Here is a 14,511-nt window from a genome sequence, read left to right as displayed (position 1 = left end):
GAGTAGCTTGCTGAGCTGAAATAGGGATGCCTCCACTTACAGAAGTTGAAGGGCATAACCGATATGAGTGCCCGAATGTAAGGCTGTATTGCGATCAGAACACTGAAGTCCTTTGGAAAAGAGGTTTCAGAATATCAAAATGTATTATCTATCTGCATAGATGTATATTTCAAGAGGTTTTTCTATTGTTGTGTTTTTGTTTGGTTTGATTTGTTTCTTTGGGGGGGAGTGAAGGGACACACCCAGCGATGCTCAGGGGTTACTCCTGACTCTTCACTGAGGAATTACTCCTGATGGTGCTCAGGTCATGGGATACTGGAGATAGAACCTGGGTCTGTGTGTGCAAGGCAAACACTCTACCCGTTGTGCTATCATTCTGGCCCCATGCAGAGGTTTTAATTGTCATAGTCAAAGGAGTGTGATAGAAATGGCCATAGTAAAAAGGGTTTTTTAAAAAGAAAGCTAAATTTATCTGCAATTTGAGCTATACATGTATTCATGTAGGCATAAGTTATTCATGCAGGCATAAGTTATCATTTGTCTTACCGACTTTTTTGTGGTAGCTTTCTACATCAGATTGTTTGAGGATCTGAAAATAGCAAATTATTTTAATGACCATCTTGAATGTTTGAATAAAATATTGATTTAGTTGGATCACTCAACAGTGAATGAATGAACAGTGAATGAATTATTCATGGCATCTATTACATGGGTTGTACTAGCATGAATGATTTTAAATGACAGACTTTTAAAAAGTAGACAGTTCATAGAAACAATCCCACATTGGTTCTTGGGAAACCATATAAAACTGATTTTTCTGAAGTGAATTATGTGAACCTGTGAGAATGGTAGGGCATTTGCCTTGCACGAGGCTGACTCGGGTTTGATTCTTCCGTCTCTCTCTGAGAGCCCGGCAAGCTACTGAGAATATCCCGCCTGCACGGCAGAGCCTGGCAAGCTACCTGTGGCGTATTCGATATGCCAAAAACAGTAACAACAAGCCTCACAATGGAGATGTTACTGGTGCCCGCTCAAGCAAATCGATAAGCAATGGGATGACAGTGACAGTGAGAATGGTATTGTAATTTATCATTACACTTTTATTATGATCTTGCTATCATATAAAAGGACGAAGAAATAAAGGACAACTGACAAATTTTAAAAGGTGTAGTTAGAACATATTCTCAGAATAGTACATTTCAGCCTATTTTGTTTTAAAGTAATACGGGCTTTGAATTCTTAACAGTTTTCCTATCTTTTTTATATAAGGAAATTAGTAGTTATTTTTCTACAGTTTTAAAGTTAAAGGCAAGGCTGGGACTGGAAAGTTAGTTCTAATCAAATACATTATCCTGTATACCTTTTAATATATTACATTCTTGTCTTTATAGAAATGATTTGAAATAACCATCCATGGGGCTAGGGATAGTATAGCTGGTAGGGCATTTGCTTTGTATGCTGCTGACCCAGGTTCAATCCTCGGCATCCAATATGGTCCCCTGGGCACTGCCAGGAGTAACTCCTGCATACAGAGTCAGGAGTAACCCCTGAGCAGTGCTGGATGTGACCTCCCGCCTCCAAAAAAAATAACCATCCATTTGTTATTAGAGGTATTAGTGTAGGAATTCCAGACATTAATTTTTGTTAAACCTTTTATTGTTGTTGGTTTATTCCTATGAAGTCCATCATTTTAGAAAAAATATAATAATATTTTATTTACAATTTGCATCCTAATTACCTCAATGAATGTTAACAGAACAGATAACATTCTGAGCCAGAGATTTCCATTTGAACTTCTGAAGCAGAGGAAATAGTGCAGAGAACCCTATTTACCACTCTGTGGCCCTCCGGAGTCTAGAACCAGCTTTAAATTACCTCATGGTGCTATCTGCCTATCCCATCACCCCAACTCAGATTTTGACTTACTGAGATGTCAGGAACTTGCAGTCAGTGACAGAATCTGAAAATACTGTCTCAGAAGAACAAGATATTTTGAAAGAGATCACATCCGCATCACTAGCTTGGTACATTATTATAATTGCTGCATTTTATTATTATTGTTGTACATCTCTTACTGTACCTATCATATATTAAACTTTATCATAGATTAGATGCTGTGATGGGAAAGAACATTACAGAATAATCCAACCCGGGTTCAATATATGTCACCATATGCGGTCCCCAGAGCCCTGTCATGAGTGATCCCTGAGTGCAGAGCCAGGAGTAAACCCTGAGCACCACTTGGTGTGGCCCCCAAACCAAAAAAAAAAAAAAAAAATTACTTTTAAGGGAACTACTATACCAATCTCAGCAGCTTTCCAGAAAATTGAAAATGATGCCCGTCTTCTGTAAAAAGCAGTAGGATTCTGTTTGTCCACATTGATGGATCTGTTTAAACGTCCTGCCATGTGTAAGGAAATGAGGCAGTCCAGCACTCAGGAGGTAATGTTATGTTTGGTTCCACACCTCTCATTGCGGATCTCTTTGCTTCTTCTTTCATTGGGTATAAAAGGTGCACTTTTTTTTTCCTTGTACTGCTTTTAAGATTTTGAATGTAGTTTGAGAATCTTGAATTTGGTTTCTTATTTACTTTTTTTTCTTCTTTCATTATTCCTCTGTAGTATAAGGCCTGTATCATAGAAGATTGTTTTAAAACAAACTACTAAAATGTACTTAAAGTGTAATTGTCTAATAAAGAGCAAGCACTTTAAGGAACAACATATATTACTAAAGAAACCCTCCTTTAATTTTCAGTTTTTTAGTGGAGACCTTTTGCAGCAGAAGGTCACCTACAAGGGGACCTCTAGCTGGGTACAAAGTGTGTATGGAGCATGTCATAAAGCAGTTGTGTTAGGTACAGTAGATCTTAAGATATGTTTTCTAAGATACAGTGAATGAGTTTGCAGATTGTTTCTTCTTGCTTTCTTTAAAAAGATCAAAAGTTGTAGAGGGTTTATTTCAGTGCATGTGGTAGTATTTTGTGTTTGGTTCTTTGTTCCTGTTCTAAGCTGTTATTAACCACTGACGTGAACCTTTTCCCAGGTTTGGCCTTTTGGTGTTCACAGTGTATTCAAAACCTAATTACAGATTAGTCTATATTTGAGACTTTTAGAGCGAGTATCAGAAGACTCAAAAAGAAAATGAGAGTAGTAGTATCATTTCATGTGGAGATAAAGAGACCAAAACATGAATGGGTGTCAAGTCATCTAAAGAAAAGGAAAAAGAGAAAGAACTTTATTCACAGAGCTGACGGTTTATGAGTTAGGGATTATGGGTATATTCATGCCTCAATCAAGGAGCACAATGAATTGATGTTTGAAATAGTTTATCTTTTAAGTAAACATTGGATAAATGGAAAGTAGATTCAGCATTCACTACATGCAGAATTGGCTAGTTCAGGGTAACAGAAATAACAGTTTGTTAATCCTCTCCTGGGTTGTCAAGTAAATCATAAAATTGTATGAGAATTCTCTAACCATTAGTACTTACTGCAAATAATGGGGGGAACTTGTAATACAGTAGTTAGACTAATCAGGATGAGGATGTTGCTTCTAATAGTGAAGTGGTTCCATAGAGTGAGATACTGAAAACAGTGTAATAATTAAAAACAGTGTAATACTGAGACATTGACTCGGAAGGGTCAGAGAGTAGAAAGCTGTACTGTGCCAGCATTCAATCTCATTTCAGGGATAGCTTTATTTCCTGTGCAGCCTAATAGTATACAGGACAGTGCTGTAAGTGTATCAACTTTAGAATAAAGAGATTCAAGTATGATTTAAACGTGGGAAATAATGTTGCTTTTTGAGTGAGATATGACTATCTAGCAAAGCATGAAATCAGTTGAGTATCTACAGCTGTGTATATGTGCATGTGCGCATGTGTGGGTGTGTGGTCAGCCCACTTTAGCCTTCCTAATTAGGTGCAATAATTAAGTTGGAGTTTCTTTTTCACTGGCATTGTGTTGTGAAACCTGCGTGTTCTCTGTCCCATGGCTCAAATGACCCCTCAGCTTCCCACGACCTTCTCTGTCAGTATGTACCCTGCCTGCGTGCTCTTCGGCTTACTCCGGCCTTTGTGATCCTAGCTTCAGCCCCTCTGGCCCACCGGTAACATCTGGGAAGCCTGTCAAGGGTCTTTTTCTTCTCGGTAACTCACAGGCCTTATTTTCTGTGCAATATGTTTGGGGAACTTCACTTCTCATCAGTTTATTTTGATTGACCTCGGACAATGAGCCAAGACATTGTTATACACTGAGGTGATGGACTTTCTTTGTCTAGTTTTAGACTCATATTATTCTCCAAGGATTTCTCAGATGTGAATAGATCTAGTCTTCCCAAGATGTACATTTGTGCTGTTATTTCTTAGTGTGCTCTTGCTTGGTTGGTTGGTTTGTTTAAAATTTATTAGCACAGCGGGTAGGATGTTTGCCTTGCAAGCGGCCGACCCGGGTTCAATTCCTCCACCCCTCTCGGAGAGCCCGGCAAGCTACTGAGAGTACCTTGCCCGCACGGCAGAGCCTGGCAAGCTACCCGTGGCATATTCAACATGCTAAAAACAGTAACAAAGTCTCACAATGGAGACGTTACTGGTGCCCGCTCGAGCAAGTCGATGAGCAACGGGATGACAGTGATAGTGATAGTTTAGCTAACATGGTTATGGTATAGTGTTAACATTTAAGGTGTTCAGTGTAAAGTTACTGCACCCCCCACCACCACCAAAGCGCCATGCGCCCTCTCCCAATAGCTGTTGATTTTTTACCAGAATACACCGTGTTTCCTCTAGAAGATTAAACATAACAGATGTTCTTGAAAAAGTTGCCTTAAAAAAAAATCAGAGTCATACAGCAGCAGATCGAGTATGTACTTCTTTTTTTTTTTCTTTTTTTGGGTCACACCCGGCGATGCACAGGGGTTACTCCTGGTTCTACACTCAGGAGTTACTCGTGGCAGTGCTCAGGGGACCCTATGGGATGCTGGGATTCGAACCCGGGTCGGCCGCGTGTAAGGCAAACGCCCTACCCGCTGTGCTATCACTCCAGCCCCAGATCGAGTATGTATTTCTGAATCAGAGGGACGCAGACATGGCTGACTCTGCAGCGTCTATCGCCTTATCAATAGCGAAGCCTAGTGAGCAGTAAGAGACTCAAATGGAATATAAGGTTTGAATTATCCGGAGCACAGTAGGTGCTTCTCCCAAAGGCATGATGTCATCTGTGGCCCTTTTTCACTCCCCTAAGTGCATTTTAAAAGTGTAGGGATAGGGGCTGGAGAGATAGCACAGCGGGTAGGGCGTTTGCCTTGCACGCGGCCGACCCAGGTTCAAATCCCAGCATCCCATATGGTCCCCTGAACACGGCCAGGGGTAATTCCTGAGTGCAGAGCCAGGAGTAACCCCTGTGCATCGCCAGGTGTGACCCAAAAAGCAAAAAAAAAAAAAAGTGTAGGGATAAAGAGGAGCTAAAGTTTTTTATTTCATCTTTAAAATCACACTACCAGGCTTGGAGTGGAAGCACAGTGGGTAGTGCATACACTGCTGGGAATAATTCCTGAGTGCAGAGCCAGGAGTAACCCCTGAGTATCACCAGATGTGACCCCCCCACCAAAAAAAAAAAGGTAAAAAATAAATAAAAATTTAAAACTCACAATATCATTATTCATTTGTAACATTTACCTTCTGTTTTAAATCCTTTTTTTGTCCTTCTTGGCGTCGGGGGCTTGGTGGCACAGTGTCCACTTACTGTAAGTATTGGTAAAAACATAGCTCTTTTTAAAAAGGAATATTTGTCCCATTTTATGGTCATTCTTATAGTGAGTTCAGAAGTCCTTTTTACTTTCACTTAAAATGTACTTATCCCTGATCTTGAAAAATTGGGTTTTGATTCCAGTCCACACACTTGCACGCAGTGGCTCTCGGCGTCTTTCCACGCAAATGGGTTTTGCTGTGAAGTTTCTCCTCTGGCTGGCGCTACTGTCCTGCAGTGAGGGGGGTCACTGACAGGGCGAAAGGATAGAGAGCTCCAGGCTCTGCGTATCAGCAGCTGCCTGATCGGCCCCTATCACGGAGCAGAGAGAATCGGATTTCCCTCCCGAGTCGCGGTACAGCTTTCCCAAGTAGAAAGGGCTCAGCTAAATGTCTCAGGAGCTCTCAGTCTCTGCACACCTGCTTTCGATTATCATGTGTTGTGCTGTTTAAATTAGATTATTTTTTAAGACCCATCCATTTCCAAAATTCTATGACATAAATTAGGGCATTCTTTCTTCCTCCTCTCCTCCCCCTTTTTAAAAAAATTCTTCAGCTAATGAACTGCAATTATGTGAAACTCCATCTTCGTTGAAAAACATAGGTGAAGTTGTTTCTAAGGAATTAGATAAATTAATGTTAAAAATTAGAATGCCATTTTTGACAAAGGAAATATAGTATGTTTAGTGCTTTTTTTTTACTTCTGGCTAAAAATTAGTACTGATGACCAGAAAGTATGAACTAAACTTCCAAGAGATAGGTTAGGGTTACTTTTCCTACATTCTCTGGTTTTATATGTAAGATGCAATGTTGCATTTGTGATAACTTCTATATTTTCTAGGTATGTAGTTTGATTATGGACTGGAGAGATAGCACAGCGGGTAGGGCATTTGCCTTGCACATGACTGACCTGGGTTCGATTCCTCCGTCCCTCTTGGAGAGCCTGGCAAGCTACCCGTGCGTATTCGATATGCCACAAACAGTAACAAGTCTCACAAATGGAGACATTACTGGTGCCCGCTCAAGCAAATCAATGAACAATGGGACGAGAGTGCTACAGTGCTATAGTGAAGTAGTTTGATTAAAACAATAAGTTTTCACTCTCTAGATCTTGTATTCATCTCAGTCTAGTACCTACCATTAGAAATGTGGAGTTGTGGGGCTGGAGCAATAGTACAGCGGGTAGGGCTTTGCCTTGCATGCAGCTGACCCGGGTTCGATTCTCAGCATCCCATATGGTCCTCTGAGCACTGCCAGGGGTGATTCCTGAGTGCAGAGCCAGGAGTAACCCCTGTACATTGCCAGGTGTGACCCAAAAAGGAAAAAAAAGAAATGTGGAGTTGTTGGTGAAGTACCATAAAGACATTATATTCTTTATACACAACCGTGCCAGGCTTTGTTTAGTGCCCGCAGTGCTAATAAGAACTCATAAAAATGACAATCTTCCCTTTCTTGGAAACGCATCACTAATGCTAACTGGCAAAATCAAAAGGGTAGTAGGCATACTTTAAGCTTCAGTTACATAATATTATTTCTTTTCAGTTGTAAAAGGTATAGATGTTAAATTTTGAATGAAATCTTACATGATTTTTCAGTGACTCAGAGTAGAATGCTATGCGGTTTCCCTCTAGCTTTAAACCACATCTTTTTAAATCTTAATAGGTTGACATGTATTGTTTATAATTTGCATTTATGAAAGATTTTATATTTCAGAGGAAATTATCAATATTATTGGAAGTTTGTAAACATCTAGCACACTTTTCTTATTGTCAACTAGAAAAGTATGTTTTTAATAGTAGCTGTACTTTGCTGGAGAGAGAATATAGTATATAAGGTGATTTCCTTGCATGGAGCTGACCTAGATTCAGTCCTCAACATCATATTTGGTCCCCAGGCCTTCCCACGAGTGAGCCCTGAGCACAGGATGCTAAAGCCTAAAAACAAATTAGAAAGTACTTGCGTTTTTAAAATATTGTTGCACTTTTTATGTTCACTACAAATATTTTCATTTTCTCTTAATTTTAGTACACTTTGGTGTATAAAGTATCAGTAGAATGTTGCTCACGTTGATCTTTCCTTTGTTAGATCTTTGCATTGCCTTATGTCTCAAAAGTCACTTCTAATCTGAAATAAATACTTGCCTGGATTCTCAATTTTTAAAAATTGTTTTTTTCCAAATATTGCTAGCATCATTCCAAATGTTGCTAACTGTAAGCATTTGGTTGAACTTCAAAGAATATGAGACCTCCTTAAAACTCTGTGTATGATTATATCTTTGTTTGTTTTTCTGTTTAAGATTGCATGTCTTTTATTATATTTTCAAAAAAAATATTCAGAAATACCCCTATCCTACCCTTTTTAAAAACCTATTAAGACCCAACAATCTATTTGAACTTTATTTGTGGGAGGAAAATAAAACATGGGGGTAGTGGGGTTGGTTGTCATGAAATTACCTTTCCATCTATCCTCCTTGATCTATGATGTTTTGAAAAGTTATATTTCTAACTAATGTATTCTCTTTTTATCCCCTTAGAAAAAGTTAGAGAAATTCAAGAAAAACTTGATGCTTTCATTGAAGCTCTTCATCAGGAGAAATAAATTGTAATTAAGTGAGTAAAATTCATACTGCTTTGGTATTAAATATAAACTTAGCGTTTTATATTTAATCTAGTAGTCTCTCATTCTCCCAAAGCCTTACTTACTCCTTACTACTAGGTATAATGTAATTAACTGATTTTAATGGCAGGAATCTCTGAAGCTAATTTCTGACTTTCACCCTATTATGTTCCGTTTGTTTTGACTAACCTAAAAATACTCTTCACAGTCTCGTTTTAAACGGAATAGAAGGGAATGAAGTTACAATATTTTATAGTATGCAGTTAGGTCAATTTTTTTGTATATAAGGAATTTAACTACAGCTCTTATATCGTCATTGGATCATATGTATATTTTAGCTTGCAAAGGCTTTTTCATTTGATGAAAAATTCAGTAATCATTCTTATTCTCTTACATTAAAAATATATATAATAATGCAGTTTCCTATTTAAAGTTACACATATTCCGCTAGCCATATAATTTGTGCTCTTCTAAATGTATGGACTCTCCTACCTAGCTTAACAGTCTGGCATTAGAAGCATGTTCCTAATAAAATTAAGGACTTCCTGATAGCAGAGTTGGTTGCTAATTATCACTGAACAGTCTTAAGAAGTAAGGTTTTAGCATTATTGAAGAAGTTGAAATGGGGGAAATGCTATAATCCAGGCATCAGCATTTATCTGAAATATTTAATTCATCACTTTCATGAGCTTTACCCTGTCAGCTGCCTGTGAGACAGAACTAAAAAGAGTAGAAATATGAGAGTTTCCCTCTCTGGCCACCATCAGTTCAGAAAAGCCCTTAAACCAAGCACCTGCTTTGCTCTTCTACAGAGAAGGTACTAGAAAGCAGCCCCGGTAGGAAATTGGGACTCAGCCCTATACCGCCCAGAACCTTGCGTCACTTAACAAGAGAGGAAGGGGGGGGGGGGCGCTTTCAAGTGATATTTTGTCTCTTTCTTAAGTTAAGACAGACATCTACAAAAATATACTCCTCATCTCTGACATGGGGCAAATGCAGTGTGTTTTCAGTGCATGAAAATTTTCATTTGAAACTGTGAAGCTGTATGAAATCTGTACTTGTTTGTCATTTTTATTATTAATACTAAAAATGAACATTTTGAGAACCTTTTGTATATGGAGACTCTCCTCTTTGGTACCAAAGTTCACTTAGTATTTTTTTGTTTACCAATAGAGGGTTGGTTTGGGGTTTTTGATTGTTTGTCTTTTGGATTGGGGGAGAGAAATTCATAAAAGTTAGATACCCCATTAAAAAGGTAAACTGCATTTCCGTCTTTTAATGAAATGAGAAAACCCAGCGCCAGCCAGCGCTGTGCATGATCGTGCCTGGCCCACTAGCTGTTCAGCGGCGTAGGAGCCAGGCTGTGGAAAAGCTCACGGGCAGAGAGAGGCTCTGGCAGGAACCCACCAGGCGTGGCTCATACTTCCTGCCCACAGCCATGAAGGCCTTCCCTAGCCCTTGGGACTTAAAACTCTGAACTGTCACAAGTATCTGCAAATTAGATATACTAGGTTGATTTATTTTACACATTGCAAATCTATTTAAAAGAATAAATGTGGGGAAAATGGTAGCCTTGATTCATCGTGACCATTTTATTAGAATGACTTCGCATCTTTGAATAATAGTTTCTTAGTGGTTGGTCAAACATGTTTGGATTTTCTCCCCCACCCCAAAAAGTTCCTCTTTTTCTTTGCGATCTTTTTCAGTGTTTTAAATCTGATTTTTGCTAAAGCATTTTTTACTCACACAACCATAGACAAATTTCCTCTATTGATCCACTGTAATATAGTGATCTTAACTGTTCTTCTATAAGAATGGATTCTAATATTTGTTAATCCCTACATCTTGTTAGATAAAATAATGGTAGGTGGTATTTTAAATAATTCTAATAAAACTGGCAAAATTAATGACACTTTAATATTATTATCATCATGTAGTATAAAAGTTTACTTAGAAATTTTTAACTTGATGGGTGGAGAGGTAGCACAGATGGTAAGGTGCTTACCTTGCACTTAGTCAACCCTAATTTGATGCCTAAGTGCAGTCAGAAGTGATCACTGAGCACAGAGCCAGGAGTAAGCCTTCTCCGTACCCCCCATGTAACCTTCCCAAAAGAAAATATGTATTTGTTGCCCCAGGCCTTAATTTCTCAAATGTGCTTATTTTGCAGAATCCTGCTCGTAATTGCCTCTGTCTACATCTGAAGAGAGAAAATTCCAAAGTCCTGACTTTTTTTTCCCTTTCTCCTGCTACTCTGCCTTCCTAAACACAAAATAAAGTCATGGGATAAAAATTATTTTATGCGTGATCAGAGGCATTTTAACCTAAGCTGCCAGATGAATGGAAGAACAGTGGACATGGCATTCACATCGATTTCATGTACTGAACTGACAGAACTGACAGATCAGACGCAATCAGTGGGTATGATCATTGAGTCCTTAAATAAGACACTTGCTCTCCTGCTGCTGTCTCCTTGATGGGGGCACTAATCCAACCGCTTCCTTTGGTGATGTCACTTATGGCCAGTGTTCTTCTAGAGAGAGGATCCCAGGTGTCTAGAAATTAAGTGTGCGCCAATTCAAAAGCTATCGATTGTATATAGCATGATGGTAAGCACTGAGTTGTTGTCTATTTTGTAATGGTCTATATTCAGAAACTCTTCAACCATGATCATTTGGTTTATATTCACCATGTGAAAGAAAAGCAGCTAAGAGAAACCCCTCTGTAAGTAAATTTGGGTCACAGCATCACCGTGTACATTAAGTGAAAGAGATGTCGGCCCTCAGATGACAGTTTAGACAGTTGCCTTAGAAGCTAATTCAGTAGCAGGCTTGCCTGTTTGATTCAGTTGATGTTTTTGTAATCTCTATCCATTTGAAATGAATTCACTTTGAATGTTGTATAGTTAGGCGAGGCTTTCTGTGACTAGTGGCTTTGGGTGTTTTTTTTGTTTTGTTTTGTTTTGTTTTTTAAATCTGTTGACAGAGCTATTGGATTATGACACAGGATAGAGAAAATTGAGAATGATCCATTGACTGATTTCGCTTAGGCTATTATCAAAGACTTCAGTTAAGCATCAAGACTGTGAGACTGTTTTAAATAGAAATAATTTCAACAATTAGAATAATATTGATTATCTCCCTCTTAGCAGAATAAAAAAAAATACTTAAAGAAAATACAAGGGTTAATTCATTGCAATTCAGTTACAGTAATGCCCTCACAGCATTTTCATTTGATTCATACAAATATTTTCTTACTGGCTGGCTAAAGGACCTCAAAGCAGAGAAATACGCCAGTCTTGACAAAATTTTTGTCTCATCTAACTGTTCTTTGCTGCCTTTTCATTAAGCCTTTATTGTAATAAAAATGGCCATTTTAAGTCATTTGCATTTTAGTTCACTTAATTTTACACTTTATTCCCTTACCACCCTGCATGTTTCGTTTTGCTTTTTAATTAATTTAGCATTCTTCACTGTGGCAGCTCTCAAGAGCTGACAGTGCTCAAGGCTGAAGGATGTCACAGAATATTTCAGAAATTGAAAAGGCAGCAAAGAGGTGTTCCAGGCTATTTGATAAGGAAAGTATATCCAATTTCAAGTAGCCAGTAATATAGCAAATTTCATAGTCCAGAACATTTCCTGGTTCTGCTAGCTGAAGGCTGGTGGTGGACATAGTGGGAAGGAGTCGAGTGCCCGGGGCTCCTTCCCGTCTGGTTGTGTCCACTCCAGTTAGTGCCCTCTCCCCACTTCTCACTGGCTGCTAAACCTGTCACTCAAACAGGCGTCGTTCAGTGACGGCTAGTGGGTTTGCAGCGGTACAACAATCAGTGTACAAAGTAAGTCTTGTATTGAAGAAGAAGAAATAGGACCATATTTATTTCTGCGAGCTTTGGATAGGATCCAGCACCCTCAACTGTGTTTCTTCAGATTTCTCCCAAGCAAAAGTCTCATCTCTTTGCAGAAATCTCGGAAAGGTGGTGGCAAGGAGTCTATTTATTTGAGATGGGTATTTGTAATTTAAATATATAAATAGATAGTAAAAATACTATTAAAAACCATACGAGTGCAAACATTCCTCTATCCCCCTTAGTAATTTGACTTCTTTTGTGGATTACTTAATTTTTCTCTTTTTAGCAGTTCTCATCCTAAGCATGCTATTTTTTTTTTCTTAAAAGCTAAGAATTTATTAAACACAGATGTTATTAACAGAAAAGAAATAAAATTCAGAGTCACAACAATAAACCCTGTGTTTTGTGTCTGTAGTTCAAAATTTGGGAGTGATTCCGACTTGCACATGTTCATAAATTCATTATCCAAAAGTAACTTCTAATTAGATCAGGAACAATTGTTTTTTAATATCAAAATTAGCAAAGAATGTCTACAGCTGATTGGTCAGTATATCAGTTTAAGGACTCTGTAAGCTATTGCTCCATCCGGAGTGATCATCGGAGCTGAAGCAGTCTGATCATCATTTCATCCTGTTCTCTACTCTTTGTATTATCCCCTTTTCCCGGGCTTTATCAGGATCTCCTTCCTGTGAAGAATGTAGCCTCCTAAGGCAAAACTAGTTCCTGAATGACTAAGGGACCCCGCTGAGAGCACAGCTTCCTTCCTTCCTCTCAGTGGAGAAGTTTTGCCTAAGATTCAGAAGAGGTTAAGTGTTGAATTTTGTACTTTAAAAATTCTAGATGTATTTCATTTTTAGATGTGTTCACCCACAAGGGAAAATGAAGTGCGGTGTCGCCGTCTTCTAGGAAGGGGCTAAAGCAATGCTTTGTGTGTCGATTCTGCACGCTGGCGTATGCTCCAGGCTCACAGCCGTCAGCTGCTTGGACGCGTGCTTACACTGATGCTGACCTTCTCCACCCATCATGACTGCACTGAAATATTTATGTTCTGTGAACTGTGAATGAACTTTGTATTTTTCAAAAACCACACTATATGTACATGTTGTTGCAATTTCTATTTTGCCTATGCTTGATCTGAGGTCATCATTTGTATAGACGCGTAATTAAAGATATTTCAATCACATTATCATGCTATTATTGGAGAGCATCATTTACATTTTCTCGGTTTTAATGAGGGAGAGAGAGAATGACCTGTGCACCTCGGGTCATAATTTGACCCCAGAATCAAATCGAATTCACAGTTTTACAAGCCTCTTAATGTGGCTCTTTTCCGGGTGCTTGATTTTCACAGGGCTCCCATTTCTCAGTTGTAATCCATGATCAGCCAATGCTTTCTTTCACGCCTTGAAACTTGTCACAGTATTTTATGACTTTATCTGGTAAAAATATGGATCTAAAAAAAAAAATAACATTTTGCTGCCATTCATTCATTTTTAAGTGCCGACCTGTTCAGTCATACGTGAGACTTACTAAAAAGTCATCACCAGGTCTTAGAACTCAAAAGAACCATAAAAGCAATTTCATTCCATCTACTACTGATCCCAAACTCCCATATCTCTTTTGTTTTATGCCTCCCAGAACTTTGTGTGTGGTGCATATTAAATATCTGCTGAGCATCATCGTTGTAAAATAAGCAGAGTGTAGGCCTGCGCTCTCCCAGATTCATACAGCTGGCTAAAGTCCAAACCAGGAAAAAGACTCAAAGACATAGTAGCTGGAATAAGATGGATTTCTGCTGAGTAGATGTTAAGAAATTATCCTTGAATTCCTTACAAGTTTTGCGGTGAAGGACATGTTTTAATCATAGCAGTGTTTATTTCCCTTAATCAGTACCAACATACCAATCTTAACCAAACAGTAATTTTTGTCTATTTGGGGGCCACACCTGGCGGTCCTTGATAGGGGCCACTGCTGACTCGGGTTTGGTTCCCGGTGGTGGCCAGGGGGACTGTGCAGTGCCAGAGGTCAAATGTGGGCCTCCAGCATGCAGGGCAGGTACTCAGCCCACTGGGCTGTCTGCTTGCCCGGGGAAATATTTCGCTGTTGTTTTGGGGGCTTTTCTGGTTTCTTTTTCAGGTCACCACACCCAGCAGTGCTCAGGGGTTACTCGGGAATCACTGCTTGCAGGTTTTGGGAACCATATGGAATGTCCAGGATAGAACCCAGGTCGGCCACATGCAAGGCGAGCCCCTACTACTGTAACCCCCAGCCCCCACAGAAATTGTCTTTTCAGTTAAGTTTGATCCTTA

At 39.1% G+C, this 14,511-nt stretch overlaps 1 protein-coding gene across 4 annotated transcripts in view; it reads left to right on the top strand.

Annotated features, from left to right (window-relative positions):
- The window catches only part of OPA1 (OPA1 mitochondrial dynamin like GTPase), a 91,439-nt gene extending 78,043 nt beyond the window's left edge, over positions 1 to 13,396 (top strand). For all 4 annotated transcript variants that reach the window (XM_004602993.2, XM_004602989.2, XM_004602991.2 and 1 more), the window contains 2 exons: positions 8,273 to 8,348; positions 10,526 to 13,396. In XM_004602993.2, coding sequence (XP_004603050.2) covers positions 8,273 to 8,337 — 65 coding nt within the window. In that variant the 3' untranslated portion in view covers positions 8,338 to 8,348; positions 10,526 to 13,396. The remainder of the gene's footprint in view (positions 1 to 8,272; positions 8,349 to 10,525) is intronic.
- The last annotated feature ends 1,115 nt before the right edge of the window (positions 13,397 to 14,511 follow it).

Source organism: Sorex araneus, chromosome 2 (assembly GCF_027595985.1).
Source record: "Sorex araneus isolate mSorAra2 chromosome 2, mSorAra2.pri, whole genome shotgun sequence".
NCBI lineage: Eukaryota > Metazoa > Chordata > Mammalia > Eulipotyphla > Soricidae > Sorex > Sorex araneus.
The sequence above is the reverse complement of the archived record's forward strand: the minus strand, read 5'-3'. Positions and strand labels throughout refer to the sequence as shown.